Here is a 16,146-nt window from a genome sequence, read left to right as displayed (position 1 = left end):
TATAAACTCAAAATCTATAGAAATCGAACAAGAGTTGCTGGTGTCTTCCTCTTGTAAGACGCTTTGGATAAAAGCGTCTGCAAAATAAAGTAAAGTAAAGTAGAGAGAAAGTTCTCGCGTGATTTGAAGCAATGCATTTTGGATCGCTTGGATTTTTGCCTGTGTGAAAGAAAACCAAACCATGTTCAAAACTCACAGACTGAATCATAAAAATGCAAACATACCAAGGAGGGTGAAGAAGCAGAGTGATTAGGTACCCACACTCCCCTGTCGTACATTAAAGAAGGTGAACTCCTTGTGTCTTGTGCTATGCTTTTCATCGCGACTTGTTGTTTTCATTTCTGTTATTAAACCCCTAGTTATTTCACAATGTTGAGCATGTTCTTCGACATGACAGAAGAACATGGAACGCAGGTGAGCAAGTCCTGGCTCCGTCCTCGGTGGCAGAGTTCAGCCAGTGGAAAGAGGTCAACCTTTGCAACGGTAGACAGCCCTGTTGTGTCAACCTCTGCCAAGACTAGCAAGAATCGTGGGAATGACACTTCCCTTGGGGAAAGTAGCGAGGAGGAGCCAGAGGAACATCACAGAGAAGAATGGGGCTGTGATCTGTGCCGAGACCAGGCTCCCGCAAGTGTGCAAGACCGTCACCCTTCCTCCCATCCCAGCAAATCAACATCCATAGGGTCAATGATTGAAGTGCTTGCCACTCCTCCAAGGCCACATTTCCTCCTGCCACCCCAAGTGCAGGAGGAAAGAATAGAACCAGAGCCAATGCTACTCACTGTTCTTTTTGTTTCCGTGTGTGGGTTTTTCCCTTGTGTCACTCGTTACTCTTTCTCTCCCCCTTACCTTGTTGAGGTTACCAGATATGTACTTGTTAACATTCATTTTATAAAACTCCAATAACACACCCAATAGGATAATCACATATCTGTATAATCCTGTAGGCTACACAGACTGTACAATAAGAAAAAAGATCTACAATTGTTTATATTTTGCAAATTAAACTTTGTAATTAATCATTTTATTATTTTATTGCATGTATACAGGAAATAATAGGGGTTAGGGGTTCTGGCCTGTGTTGGACACAGGCAGGGGGCTTCAGGGAAAAAAGGTTGGTAACCACTGGGTTAGGGGACCCATCCCCGAGGATGGAAGCAGGAGTGACGGTGTGAAGCCTCACGCCTACACATGAGAGACAGGGTGAGGGGCTGAGGTACCGCCTGCAGACTTGGAGGGCAGGAGGGGCAACATGGAACTTTAAGATTGACTTTCATACTGGATTCACGCAGAAGGTGTAACAGAGTTCCCACGTCGGCCTCCCATCAGGAAATGTACAGGAACGCTGGCCGAGTGTCAAGGCCCACCTGTGGGTCGGAAGAGGAACCATGGATGATGCTAAGGCACAGAGCCCCACCACCTGCTGGGTAATTTGTTGGGTGCCCTGGTAGTGCACCCTTAGAGGGAGGGTACTGTTAGGCTGGGGTTCCCCTGGACCACTAAGGGCCACATGTGTGTTGGTCTTAATCACCCTCAGCTGCTTCAGAGTTAGATGCAGGGTGATTAGGGCCTCATAAGAGCAGTGGTACTGCATTACAGAAGGTAAAGACTGTGTGTCTTGCGCTTACTGGAACGTAACATTGTGCTAAGACGCCATCGCGAAGGTCACCGAAAAGGTCTGAGATGTGATTGCCAGACAACAAAATGTATATAAAAATAATTAACATAAATCATGAATGCATCCATGAATGCAGAGGAAAATTCTCAAACTGAAAGGAAATTGCACAGGCATTCGCATGCAGCATATTTCTCAGACAGTAGCAGTCTTCACAATTTGTTTGACACAAACGACAACTGTTAGAGAATGTTGCTCAGATAAATAGCATCAGTTTTTCAATGCTGAGTGTCTGTAGCCAAAAATTGTGTAGCAGTAGTGCTGCACGATTAATCTAATCGCAATCGTAATCGCGATGTCAGTCTGTGTGATTACATGAACGCAAAAAGCTGAGATTTAAATGATTAGTGCATGGATTGAATCGGCAAAATATCACTCATTCTCTCAAAGTTTGCGAGCTGACTGAAGTCTCACTTCTGTCGAATGTGACGTGTTTGGTCACATGACTTTCGATTCGGTTCAATGGAGACCTCAGATTCGTGACTCACATAGATATATGGGTAGACACCGCATGACGAGCTGCATCGTACGTCAACGTCGCCGCCATATTGCGATAGGCTGTGCTGTAGAGTGAAGCATATACACATCTATGGAGAGAAGTGCATAAAAATGCCTCACGCTTGTGCTGCTTGGGGCTGTACAAACCGCTGTATGCTCCAAACCAGATCCTGGGGGATTACATTTCATAGGTAAGGCTGGACAATTGTTTTGAATATATTTGGCCATCATAAAATCCAGTTTTATAAGTATTAACCTTAGCTAAGCTAGGCTAAGCTAGCAAAGCTATGCATTCCTGTGTTCAAGTCAGCCTCCAAACAACATTTTGGTTAAACGTAAGAACTATAATATTTTTATAGTGGCCAAAGCGGGATTTTATAATGGCAAAATATAATCAAAACAGTTGTTTAGCCTTACCAGGGTTTGTCGTTCGACAGTAATTTTAAGAGTTTTTTGTGATTATTTAATTTTGTAGAATATTGTATTTTTAAAGCACTGGGCATTTCAAGTTGTTATAAGTAGTTTGTATGTTTCACTTTGAAATTAAGCATTTTACTATTAGTAATTTATATGAGACTTTTCATTGATATACAAGCAAGTGCCCTTTATCATATCGCAATATTGATCTCAATAATTGCAATATGTCTTTTTTCCCCAAATCGTGCAGCCCTAGCCTGCAGCATGAAAGCAAGTGGTAGTAAGTAGAATAGCATATACAGTGCATCTGGAAATGATTCATTGTGCATCAATTTTTTCACATTTTGCTATATTACAGCCTTATTCCAAAATGGATGTGTACAATTCTGAGGAAAAAAATTATTTATTCATTTTTGAATAAGGCTGCAACACAACAAAATGTGGAAAAAGCGATGCGTTGTGAATACTTTCCGGATACCCTGTACATGCCTTTTGCTGAAACTGAACAAGAGCTTTACAGTCTATTACTGTAGTATTCTGTGGGTCAGGGTGCTTTTTTTACAGTTTTGGATACTTTGATTTTGGCTTTATTTTTTTCTTTTTTATTGTAATATTTGAGTTGGACCATACAATTCAGAATTTGGTACTTTTGTGGCCAACTGTGCTTAAAAATGTTTCATTTGGTGGTCTGAACATTATTTGCGCATTATACCCTCTAAAAGTTGAAAAAAAAACAACAAGTCTTTTTTACATCAAGCAATTGAAAGTAACTAAGTAACTTTTACTCAAAGTAAATTCTAAATCAAGTCATTTTTACTCTTACTCAAGTAGATTTTGTAGATGGTATGTTTACTTTTACCTGAGTAGTATTTAAGCAAAGTAAAGATACGTTTATTTAATACAATTTTTTCAGTACTTTTTCCATCACTGCTTGGCCTTTTGGTAATTAATCATAGTTAAATTCTCTAAAACACATCTCCCTACAGTACACAAGCCAACACACACACAACACAAACACACACACTGATGTAACGGTGTGTAAGCAAGTTGCTTTGAGTTTGAAGTGTGGTCCCACCGGTGTCAATGCGGATAGATCAGTCAGCCGCATGTGGACAGGTAAAAGCTTGCTCTAACCAGCACAGCATATTCATTATTGATCTTTATGTCTGCAGAGGTTATCTCTCAATTTTCCTCTGATGTAGTCTTGATCCAAGTTCCCTGTGTTTCAGTCAGAAATACTAAAGAACTAGAAGTGCTTGTCCAGGTGTGAAGATGGTTGTGAAATGCACACAAAAAAATTCTATTTAGCTAGGTATACCAAACTTAGGTAAACCAGCTAATGAAATGTACATTTTGGCATTGTTTTAATCATAACAAATAATTATTCATTCATATTTAAGTCTAAACCTTGCTATAATGCATATTTCAATCTTAAAAGTGTGGAAAAGAAGCTCAGACAGAGAATGACAGGGGGATGATCTGGCAAAATAAAAAGTAAATAATTTTACTGCAAATTTCTCAATAGTTCAGTAGTTTTCTGATCCAGCCCTTATGCACCCACAAAAGCTGCGAACCACAGCCAGTGTACAGTGTGCATTCAATTATTTTCATCTGGTCATGCCATGTTTCCACCCTCTGCATGCCTGAAAGGAAGATGTGTCCAGGTGCCCTGGGCGCATCATAGAAAAACCACAAGCGCATTGCCCCCATGTCTGTGCACCTTGGCAGTCATTAATCTTTTTTCTGATGACTGCAAAACCAATTAATCTGAATTGCCCATAAAAATCTGTCACTCTCAATCTTTATGTTTGAATTGTCTTTGCCTGGGGTGGTAGTGGCCTAGTGTGTAACACACTCAGCTATGAACCAGAAGACCACAAAGTCACAGGTTCAAAATGCCACTTCCTACCATTGTGTCCCTGAACAAGACATATTCCTGGGATTCCAATAAAATGGAATCTGCTATAAAATGTGAAATTGTGTATAATTCTGGCTGCTAGTTTCTGGCCACTGCAACCCACTACACATGTTTCTGGTTGAGGCCGGACTTTCGCACACACAAAAGGCAATGACAACAAGCGGTCAGCCATGGCAAAGAGGCTGTCAGAGCCGAATCCGGACCACTTGCCCGATCAGTTCCATGCATAATTAGGCTTGCTGGAACACCGATGTCTTTGAAAAATGATGGAATTCGAATCGTAGTCCTAATTTTGGACCAGAACAATACCCAGACAATTTTTTATCATAATTGGAAGAACAACTCTTCTGTAAGACATATGTGATGGCCACTTACAGTCAATAATTCAAATCAGAAACAGAGAAAAGAAGCAAACTAGTGCGAGCCGCTCACCCCAGCAAACAAATCAGCGGATTAAAAATTTTATTATCTTGGTTCCCGTACATTATGCAAGTGGGCACATCTTGTTTTTGTATTCCAGGTTTCCACAATGCTAATTTATCTGATATGTTTTATATGTTGAGGTCAAACGTGTTGTACTTTTAATGTTTAATATTGTGAAACAGTTCTTTGTATGAAATATTATTTACATGTAAATGGCTTACAAAAGTAACTGCCCAAGGAATTTAGGGGGAAAAAAGTGCCCTAAAAATGCTGCAAATGTAAATGTCATGGAGTTTCAGATCCATGTCCAGACCACAAATTTTTACAAGACAGCATTTTCAAGATTTTCTTTTGCATCTGCTGGATGTGTCTAGGTGATTACTTACAACTGCATGTCTTTGTTTCATGCAGTCAAATGTAGATTACAGTAAATATTAATAATGCATTATTCATGTTAATGCTGATAATGAAAATTTCACCATCCAGAAATGAACAAATGTAATGCCATGCCATGGGAAGTGAGGGAGACAAAGGTGCTCGACATGAACATAGTGAGTTGTAATTAGAAAAAAAACAAATAATGATCCAGCACAGCAATAAAATTAATTTTAAATATATGTATAACGTATTTATGTAACAGCAAACATTACTGAATACATTCATTGTAATGCATTCTATGCATTTGTTTTCAGCCATCACCCATCGATGGATATACATAACCCATTTTTAATCTTAATATGATACTAATGATAAAAATCTTCCAGAGAAAGCTCTGATAACTTCAAATTGACTGCATGAGTCTCAAAGTGAGCTTTTAGCACCAGAGTCAGCTGAAGCTGACTTTTTTGAGGAGAGAGGCGCTACAGGCTCTGCATTGTTAGGATGCATTAATGGAAGCCCTGCTTTATCTGATGTAGACTGCAGCTAATCTATTGAGCGGCTGGTAACCAAACTGGGATTAATGTGTGCCAATGAAACATAGCACATTAACTGTTCAGCACATCTCAAACAAAAGTCTGTCAGTTTTAGAGAATTCATTTCTTGATGTGGGGCAAATTTTTATATGAAAAGGGATTCGGAATGCTCGACATCTGACAAAGAGAGCTTTGTGCTGAGGATAATACAGAAAGCATCAGAACAGATTCAGAACTGAGGCTCCCCTCAGGCGTACAGTAAGCAGCCTTATATATGGGAATTTAGTATGTAATACAGTGTAATTATGTAAATTTATATGACATACCAGAAAAAGTTGTTTCTCAGGAATACAGCTGAGCACCAGCATTTAAAAAATTCACTATTATATTTGGTGGTGGTAGCCAAGTCGGTAACACACTCGCCTAAGAACCAGATCAGGTTTCAAGTCTAATGACAGAATTAACTTTGTGGGAGACTTACCGGCATACTCTGGGTCCACATGGGGAGGGTAGAAGCGGAAGTTGATGAAGAAGGGGATGGGCACTCCGAACTTGAACCACTCCACCACGTAGGGCTGGCCGTTCAGGGGGTGGGCCACATCACATCCCAGAATAACACTCTCGCCTGCGCGTGCTGTCACAAACTGGGGCTCCTCTCTGACTCCGTGGGCACCTGAATGGGACACCAGAAGCCATACTGAGAATTCATTTTCTGTTATACCAGTTTGTAACCTAGCCAATGCATGCAATAACATTTTACCAAAGAGATTGGCATGAAAACCACATAACATAATGGTCTGGAACCCTAGACAACTGGCTCAATAGCCAGACCAATAGGCATCCAGTGCCCAATACACCAGGGTCCCTTCACATAGCGGTTATCTAGTCTCATGCCCCTTATGACCTCAGCAAGCAAGCAAGACGTCCTACTTCTGACAGTAAAGGTGGAGAAGGCAGAGAGCATTATAATAATAATTTGCTTTGAATCATGTGTTTCTATGCCTCCATTTTAAAATGTATTAAAATGTGAAAAAGGTGGGCATCACACATAATGTGCACACTGTGTTCTTTCCAAGGTTTTGAATGTTCCTCTCAGAACAGAAAAGCAGTGGAGCTGGTGACAGATGGTGAGGGAGGAAACTGATATCAGTTTAGCTTGGTTCTGCTGTGCTGCATCTATCCAGGTTTTGCAGTCATCGACCACGTTCATGACAAACACAATCCATCCCGCTCCGCTCCCTCTGCTTTATCAATCCCTGTTTTAGTTGCGTGGGGGCTTGAGGCTCGCTGAGAGATCTATGGGGTCTACAAGGCCCCGGGCTCCATCACGACCAGCCCATCGATTATCCACTAATCCTTGCCTGAGTACACTTTATAACACAGAAATCTACTGTAACTATTCAAATAATCAATAGCCTTGCCAAACTGTGACCTAATACCTCAAGCATAAGTATATAGCATGTTTATAATAATAATATATCACCTTTTTTGCCATGGACACTCAAAATTAAAAAATGTAATGTCACAAAATGTAATGGAAACGTGTCGCACTTTATGTCAGTATGCAACTTTGATTAAATGTTATGTGTAATACCCAGAGAAGCCTGACATGTCTGACATGTCTGTAGCTGAAATGGCAATAGAGCTCACTTGAAATAAAATAAGGGATACTTTGAAAGGTAAGACATTTGTGAATGTCATTTTCATTAGTTTCCTGAATTGAGTCTATAATAATCTATCCGTTTTTTTTATTTGGTAGCGGATGTAATGGCAAGTTGATTATCACACAGGTAGCGTTTGTGGTGGCTGGTTTATAATGGGAATTGAATTTTTGCCTTTTCAATACAATACTTTTTGTGAGTGAAGGTGCAGAAGTTGCAGGGAAATGTAGAAAAAGAACAGAATGACCGAAAGGGCAGTGAAAGGGATGTTGGAAAGTGATGTGGACAAAAAAGATGTCCCCATATGTCAGCACTGTAGCTCTTGATGTAGCTGAAAAACACTTTAATCGTGGCTATGTTGAAAATGTACAAACTGTTCCATTCAGCTGGCAGCCCTCTGTCAAACAGATGGCATTACAGTGTGGGTCACAGCAATCTTCAATCCACCACTTACAGTCATCTCATCTGTGGCCACACATCCTCCCTACAGCGATTGTGGAGCGAAGCAGGATAAACTCCAGTGTGCTTCGTTCCCTTAGTGGCACTGGAGCATATGTCTAATGTGTTCCAGAATGACAAAAAAACCATGCCAGTTTAAAAAATAATCATATTCAGAACTTCTGTGCACGCAGAAAAGAAGAAACACACACACACAGGGTTATATATAGACTGTATTCGACAGCCTCCTGCTCAAGGAGTTTCGAAGTCACCTTGGCTGGAGGTCAGTGCAGAATGGGCAATTGATTGACATAATTGTTTCGCTTCACAGTGCACACTGAGAGGTAATGGGCTGTTTAGGAATCATTTACGACCAAGCCAAATACGGGCAAAAATCCCTCCTTATCGAAGCATAACTGTGTCTATGTGTGTGGGTGTGTGAGATTAAACCTGGTCGACTGAAAATGAGATCTGAAGGGTCACAATGTGAACACACGCACATACAGATAGAGAGTGAGTAATTATCAGAAGATGAGCATGGTGTTGCCAGCGGTTGCCAGCGTTACTGACAGCAGTGTCCCATTGCTTATACCCAAGACTCCCCCAGCACCCACCACTTACTGCAGCACTGCGAGTTGATTGGCTGCTGGTGACATCATCAGACAGCAAAACAAGCTGTGGAAGGTATGACTTCACTGTTTTCTCCTGACGAGAGCAACAAGCGGCAACAAGCTGCACTCTCCCCCTCCTGCCTTCCGCCAGGATTCTGGCCATTTACGACAAAAGACACAAGGGAGCGAGCTGGGCTGCTGGTTTGATGTCAAAGAAAGAGGGGGAGAGAGAAGAAAATCAGACTGATGAGCACACATGTCCTATAGATGGAGCTGAAACACACAGCTGCTCCACAAGCTGCAGTCTCTCTCTCTCGCTCTCTCTCTCATTCTCAACATGAGGAAGAACAGGAAAGCCCATTGTCACAACCTCAATACATTTTTATTCTGGTCACACCTCTCAGCATTCCCCTTTACCGGGATAAAAAAAAAAAAAAAACACAAAAAACCTTTTCAAGAAGCAACAATTTAAAAATAAAATACAATACAATTCAATTGCCGCTGGAAATTCTAAAGGAAACTTGTAATGTGCAGAAATCTCACAATCTATATTTTCAGTTGAATTTGAAATTTGGAGTTTTAATCAGTTTTGTCTGCATTTTTGGTTTATTTTTGTACAATTCTATGACAACATTTTATTTTCTTATTTCTTAACATTACACAAAGTGTTGATCCCTCTGACATTGCACCCACTGTTCACATGTTTGTGCCAGTTGAAATTGAAAATATTTAAATCTAAATTGCACAAACTGAAAGTAAATTGTTCAAACTGAATATGAATGTATTAAATTGCATCAGAATTCCAAGTTGAAACTACATTTTACATCCCTAAAAACATAACGCAAATTCACCTCTACACATTCAAATTCAGTTTTCAATCCGATTCCTTGAGAAAAAAATGCGATCGAGCTCAGATTCCCAACTTCTATGTTTACGACAGCTCTACACCAGACTGTCTGTGTTGACGTGACCAACGGACACCACTTGACATGAGCCACTAACATGGTTACTACAGAACCCTGGAGGATTAGATTTATATTTATGACTTTTGTCCCGATTCACTTTATGACAAAACACAAATCCTCCAGTGTTTTATTGGGGTAGTTCCGTGGTGTTCCATCGGTCACAAGTCAACACAGACCTCCTGTTGTCTGGATACAAGAATACGATCTGAAATTCTCTGGACAAGTTAACCGCAAAAACTTTACAACCCCCGGAAAAAAGAGGTTCAAGTGCAGGGTGACCAGATTAAAATGCGACCTGACACAAGTTAACATGGGCGTGTCCTGATAAGACCATAACCAGCAGGTAAATGTGCAGCAGGAATCACCCACATCACAGCCTCCTGGGTCCTGCTGCATTTTAGATCCAGTTTCGAATCCTGAGTGGAATCTTGTTTACGTATTTTTTATTTCCTCCGACATTTTTAAAGGATTTTAAAAGGAAAAAAGTGAACCTGTAAAACTGCATTGCTAAATGCGATGACATCAAGCATTTGGTGCTGGTGCACCTAAGTGGCGCATCAGTGCAACCAGTGCAAAAAGTTTGTGTGGAGCCCTGCACGTGTTTTCTTTATGTCCAAAATGTGATTTATAGAAAACACTGTAAATTGCTGTAAATCAGCTCAATGTTCACCACACATCATGTACACCACCTGCCCCATGCATTGTACAGAATTACACACATACAATGTAAACCCTTTTAAGAATCTCTGTACCACATCAAAAAATCCAAGAACCTTTCAAAATCTCCGCATGTCCCACTTGGAGGCAAAGTAGGTCAAAGGATGAAATCGTTGAAAGATTTTCACCACATTCAGCTCCATATGAAATTCCTTGGGAATCCCGATCCTTGCATTCTGGACAGCTGATTAAGACTAAGCAGGGGATCAGGGCCAATGAAAAAAAAAGTAACTTAATTAGTTTTATACTGCATTGGGGTTGATTTAGAAAGCAGCCAATGGACAGCTGCAATGTTTTCACAGAGTCGCGCTCTGAAGCCAATAGAGACGGATCGATAGAAGGAAAGCATGTACATCCCCCTCCTGGCTGAGCAGTTATCGGAAACTGGGCCAACGTTTCAGCAGGGTGAGGAGTGAGAGATGTAGAGTGCACCCGACAGCGTGAGAAAGAGTAATTGTTTGTGTGTCGAACTGAGCCTTTCTACACAGTTATGAAATACGAGGCTGTGAAAGATGAACCCGGGCAAATAAATCTCAAGTCGAAGGGACAGAACTGCCCGACAAGGTAAACCGAATGACACTCCTTCACCTCTACTACTGTAATCATTGGTGGCCGTCGGCGCATGAATCTCTTGCAAAAGTCAAAATATTATGAAGGTTTGGGAACCAAATGAAGGACTAATGGACACGTGGAGATTGACCTATTTCATCTCCTGCTGCTAATCCCCGGCTGCCTTTTCAGAGTCTCCTCATGCACAGTGAGATAACGCTGATGATACCCAAATAAGTCTCCCACCACGACTGAAAGAGAAAACACCATCATTAGTGCCATAGCTCCTTCACATTACCTCACCGGCCAGTGAGCCTTTAAATAAAGTCACATGCCTGTTCTATAAATAACCCGATTCTATAACCATAAATTACTCATCAGTAATAACGATGCGGGGGATGCTGCCGGAGCTGAACCGCCTCAACTGTGCAGGAGGAGGGCCATAACTCTCCTGCAGGGTGTTCAATTACTGCTTACTGCTCTGTGACAGGCCGTATTCACACAGTCCATGTGATTTTGTTTACCCCACACCTCCCAAACTTAGTGTAGTGATTGTCACATGTGATACACAGCAGCACAGCACATGGTGCACACAGTGAAATTTGACCTCTGCATTTGACCCATCACCCTGAGTGAGCAGTGGGCAGCCATGACAGGCACCCGGGGAGCAGTGTGTGGGGACGGTGCTTTGACCGCTAGGCCACCACTGCCCCTTAAAAAATAAAGCACAGCACACACAATGAAATTTGTCCTCTGCTTTGAGTAGTGGGCAGCCATGAAAGGTGCCCAGGGAGCTGTGCATTGTCATCTCAGTGGTTCGGGATTCGAACCTACAAGCTTTTGATTACAGGTCCGCTTCTTTACCCTCTAGGCCACTTAGGCATTTCCACAGACAGGTAGCGCAAGCTACAGAAAGCCATGTACGGGTTCCTTAGTGCACTTGTTTCACCATGTTTGGGGCTTGTTTGCTAGTGTAAGGTCAATGGCATCTTACCCTTTTTCATTTTGTGCGTAATTATTTCCGCATGACCAGAACACAAACTTTGATGATGTTTGTGCAGAATGATAAGACATGTCAGTCGTTAGACTCCTCCCATTTTAAACTTTTATTGTATAATCATCATTCTGGGTTCCGGGTGATGGAAATAGTTAAATGATTAGTAAATAGCTATCTGAAAAGAGAGGAAACGAACTACTGCAGCCCCACAACAAGAAAACAGGAGAGGAGCTGGCTGAGGTGATGAGTCCAGGAGTGTTGAGGGGTCAACAATGGACAGCGTTTAAAAAAAAACTACTCTCTACTTCCCCAGTCCCACCACACATACAAATAAAGATAAAAGTGAATGCTGAATTTAATGTATCATTTCAGCTGCTGAAGAGACAGAGGGTTTGTCAAAAAAGCGTTAGGACGATCCCGCCCTCCCTGCAAAATCTTACACCCCCTGGTGTTTGCTTGATGTTAAAAGCATATGGCAAAGGCTGGAACAGATTGCCACTAATCTGTGGCTGAGCGAGACAACATATTCTGCACGCTCCAACACCATTCATCACTGACCTGGCTCGATAAATTACAGGAAGTTCATATCTTCGTCTGGACAGGTTCGACCTAAATTCAATTCTTCCGTCAGCACTCCTGTGGCCTTTAATTTCACCAAGAATTGGATACATTCACAGAGCAAGTCGCCATGTTATGATTTGTTCGATTTCATTGATGTTGCCCCAGGCTCTGTCCATTCACAAATCACAGGATCAGTCCACTATCTCGCCTGGGGGCACAAGAGTAGTAACAGGATTTGCGAGCAAAGGGCTTGAACTCAGGACTTAGCTGATCGACAAAAGCCACAGTCTTTGACCATTAGGCTGCTGCGCTATCGTGCGATCATGAACCACGTGAGACATGAGAAAATGTTTGTTTACAATCAGGAACTTTCTATTTTGCCCTGAATTTTTGTGTTTGCATAAAAACTGTCTTTACTGGTGGGGGACTGTGAAAATATGTCTGGCTATGAGGAAGCCTCGGGAATAGCGAGGGCGCGTCTGCTGGTTTAATCCGCTTTCTTCAACACAAGGCCTAATCCACTTTATTTCATTACACTTGCACAGTTTCGGACTGCCAGAGATAAGATTCCATCAAACTAAAGTTTTTTCTTTTTTTTTGGAGTGTGAGTGTGTCTTTGTGCAAGACACTTTAGTTGATCTGCTAATAAAACTGACCTGCTTATAAAACTGTTAGTGATAAATCTTTTCTAGAGTCAGCATGTGCCGCAGGCTGTTTTCTGCTCACTGAGGCATTTTGTATTGAGTACAACCCTGCTCTTGTTAACGTGATTAGGAAATGCTAAGGTCACCGTTGACAGCATTTACAAATTAAGACAGTAGCAAGCACATTTAGAGAAAAGCCTCGAGCTGTGAGACCATCGTTTGTTGACAGGCCAGGTTTCACTTTGCTCATGACGAACTCAACACCGCAGTGGTTTCAGGGAACTGGGATCATTGTGAAAAAGGCTGGGCTTAATTTGCCCTTGTAGAGACACCATCTCAGGATTCGGCATCGGAAAGGCAAATGACTGCCTTGTCCCTGTTAATACGAACAACAAAGGCCAAGCATTTAGATTATAATGAGTGAAAATCACTTAATTGTGAGCTTCCACCAGGCAGAGTTGGCAATATGGAAGACTTGTGTGTATAATTAATTGCATGCATGCATTATACAGTCTAAGTACAGAACAGAGAATGGAAGGGCAGCCAGCATTTCCATTGTGGCCACATATAATCACCTGGGAAAAATCCAGAAGCTCTAGTAACCTTACATTAACACGTGATATAGGAATAAAGGCTATTTTTCTAAATCGTTTTCATTTGTGTTTCATTTTCAAATTTCTAATTCAAATTCAAATTTTATCTGTCTCGTACACAGTCATACACGGTATGATATGCAGTGAAATGATTTAGCTACTGCTATAGACCACAGTATTGCAAATATTGCAAGTATACAATGAACCAAGGGTGCTAGTAGCCTAGTGGGTAACGCACTCGCCTATGAACCAGATGATCCAGGTTCAAATCCCACTTACTACCATCGTGTCCCTGAGCAAGACACTTTACCCTAAGTAGCTCCAGGAGGGGACTGTCCCTGTAACTACTGATTGTAAGCTCTGGATAAGGCCAATAAATGCTGTAAATGTAAACCAATATGCAAATATTGCAAACATAACTAAATATTACACTTTTATGTTTTTAACATAAAATATGTGTAACAGGTAGGGTGAAGCTGTGCAAATGTGTAAAGTGAAAGTAAAATGAAAATTTGTGCAAATTGAGTCCAGAAGTGGTTTAAAGTGCTGGAGTGTATCAGAGTTCTGTCCTATGTAGTTGAGAGCTCGTATAGCCTGCTCCTCCTCATTCTCTCTGTGTTGGACTTCAGGGAGCGGAAGAGCTTCCCTTATCGCAGCAGAGAGAAGAGTCCATTGTTGGGGTGGCTGAGGTCCTTCACTATCTCCCTGGCCCTGGTCCAGCACTGCTTGCTGTAGATCGATTGAAGGTCAGGGAGCTTGGTACAGATGATGCGCTCAGCTGATCGAACCACCCTCTGTAGGGCCCGCTGAACAAGGTTGAGAATAACACAATGCAGGACAGGCGAACCCTACAGAGGGTGGAGCTAAACTTGTCTGCCCGTACCCAACGGGATGAGGCAGTTTAGGTGAAGTGTTTTGATTATCAGAAGAAAGAAACAACAGTTCGCTGTGATGCCATGCCAGGAGGAAAGGGAGGCACAGAAGCTCGACATCTTGAGGGAACGTGGTCTTTAATAAACAAAAACATACACAGCCCAATTGCTGGAAACATGAATCTAAAGACACTTGCAGCACAAAAAATCGTAATGCAGGACACGGGGGTGTGGGAAAGACTGATATTAGGACCCAGCGCACATGTCATTAGCCCAGGACCACCTAGATGTCACACTAGCCTCTGACAGATACATGTGATCCCACTCCCCCTTTTGATGTTGCACGTGACTATGCAGCAGTGTTGCCAGATACACACACAATTTCCATTTAGACTTTGCTCTTTGCAATGCCTCTGTCTAAAAACTATGGTCTTTCTCACAGGCATTTCTATAATTCTGATGCCAATGTTGCCTATACTAAACTTTGCATCTTTGGTAACTGCATCTCCACCATGCAATTTCGCGCTTAAACCACTCATCATTGTTTACTTTGCGCATCACAACTTGTTCGGCAAGGCGACTACAGCACTGCATAATGGGATCTGTAGTTTGTGTGTTATTAGCGCTTTTTTTAAATAACAGATCTATATTAAACGAGCGAGAGTTTGACACCAATGTGTTACATTGTGCATTTATTGGCTGCTGAGGCAAGTGAGACGACTGCACATTAACAAGCTAAGTATGTTTGCACAGCCAGATGAAAACTACTGATTGTAAGTCGCTCTGGATAAGGGATAAGGGCGTCTGATAAATGCTGTAAATGTAAAATAACGTAACCATTAAACAAAGGTCCATTATGGAATTTTTGGAATTACTGATCTTACATCATACGAGAATAATAGTATTGTACAAATATGATAATTATTGTACATCTGGAAATGCTGATAAGCAGAGCCAATGAAATGAGCATCCAGTAGCACTCACACACCGACAGACACAGCAAAGGAAGTAGTGGCAGAGATAGGGTGCCACTGAGGTGCGATTGAGTTTATTACCGTCCCCACACACTGCTCCCCGGGTGCCTGTCATGGCTGCACACTGCTATAAAATGTATATGAAAAGCAGAGGACACATTGTGTGCACTGTGTGTTGTGCTTGCTGTGGATAACAATGACAATCACTTCACTTTCACTTCATTCATTATTAAGTTATCATTTGAAATAGGCTTTTTTATTGTTTTTACAAATATAGCGTTTTTGTATAAAGTATTGGTATTGGATCAGTATTGTTAATACTGATGTGAATCGGATCAGAAAGGAAATCAGTGGTATCGCACATCACTAATAACAACAACATGGCTGTTTTTTCTCTGGTACTGCGCCTAACCGCCTGCCTACACTGCCATGATGAAGCACATCTCAATATGCAAGATTCAACTATTTACATTCAACTATTTACACACTTAGACTCTATTTACTCGAGCGCAAAGCATGCTGCTGTTGTCAGGTTGGACACCCTCCACCGCCAACCTCCAAAGCTGTATTTGTCCAGCTTAGGCTCAGACAATTCTGTCGGGTTTGGGGCTTCTTTTAGGCATAAAATAGCTTGATGTTAAAACTTAAAACCAAATCCCCAACACCTAAAGGACTGAGGCATAAACACAACAGTAGGCAGACAAGGACTAAGGCGATAT

At 41.6% G+C, this 16,146-nt stretch overlaps 1 protein-coding gene across 6 annotated transcripts in view; it reads right to left on the bottom strand.

Annotated features, from left to right (window-relative positions):
- igsf9bb (immunoglobulin superfamily, member 9Bb) overlaps positions 1–16,146 on the bottom strand; it is a 109,320-nt gene that overhangs the window by 67,746 nt on the left and 25,428 nt on the right. For all 6 annotated transcript variants that reach the window (XM_028983162.1, XM_028983165.1, XM_028983163.1 and 3 more), the window contains exon 2: positions 6,327–6,518. In XM_028983162.1, the coding sequence (XP_028838995.1) occupies positions 6,327–6,518 (192 nt within the window). The remainder of the gene's footprint in view (positions 1–6,326; positions 6,519–16,146) is intronic.

Source organism: Denticeps clupeoides, chromosome 6, assembly GCF_900700375.1.
Source record: "Denticeps clupeoides chromosome 6, fDenClu1.1, whole genome shotgun sequence".
In the NCBI taxonomy this organism is placed as follows: Eukaryota; Metazoa; Chordata; class Actinopteri; order Clupeiformes; family Denticipitidae; genus Denticeps; species Denticeps clupeoides.
The sequence above is the reverse complement of the archived record's forward strand: the minus strand, read 5'-3'. Positions and strand labels throughout refer to the sequence as shown.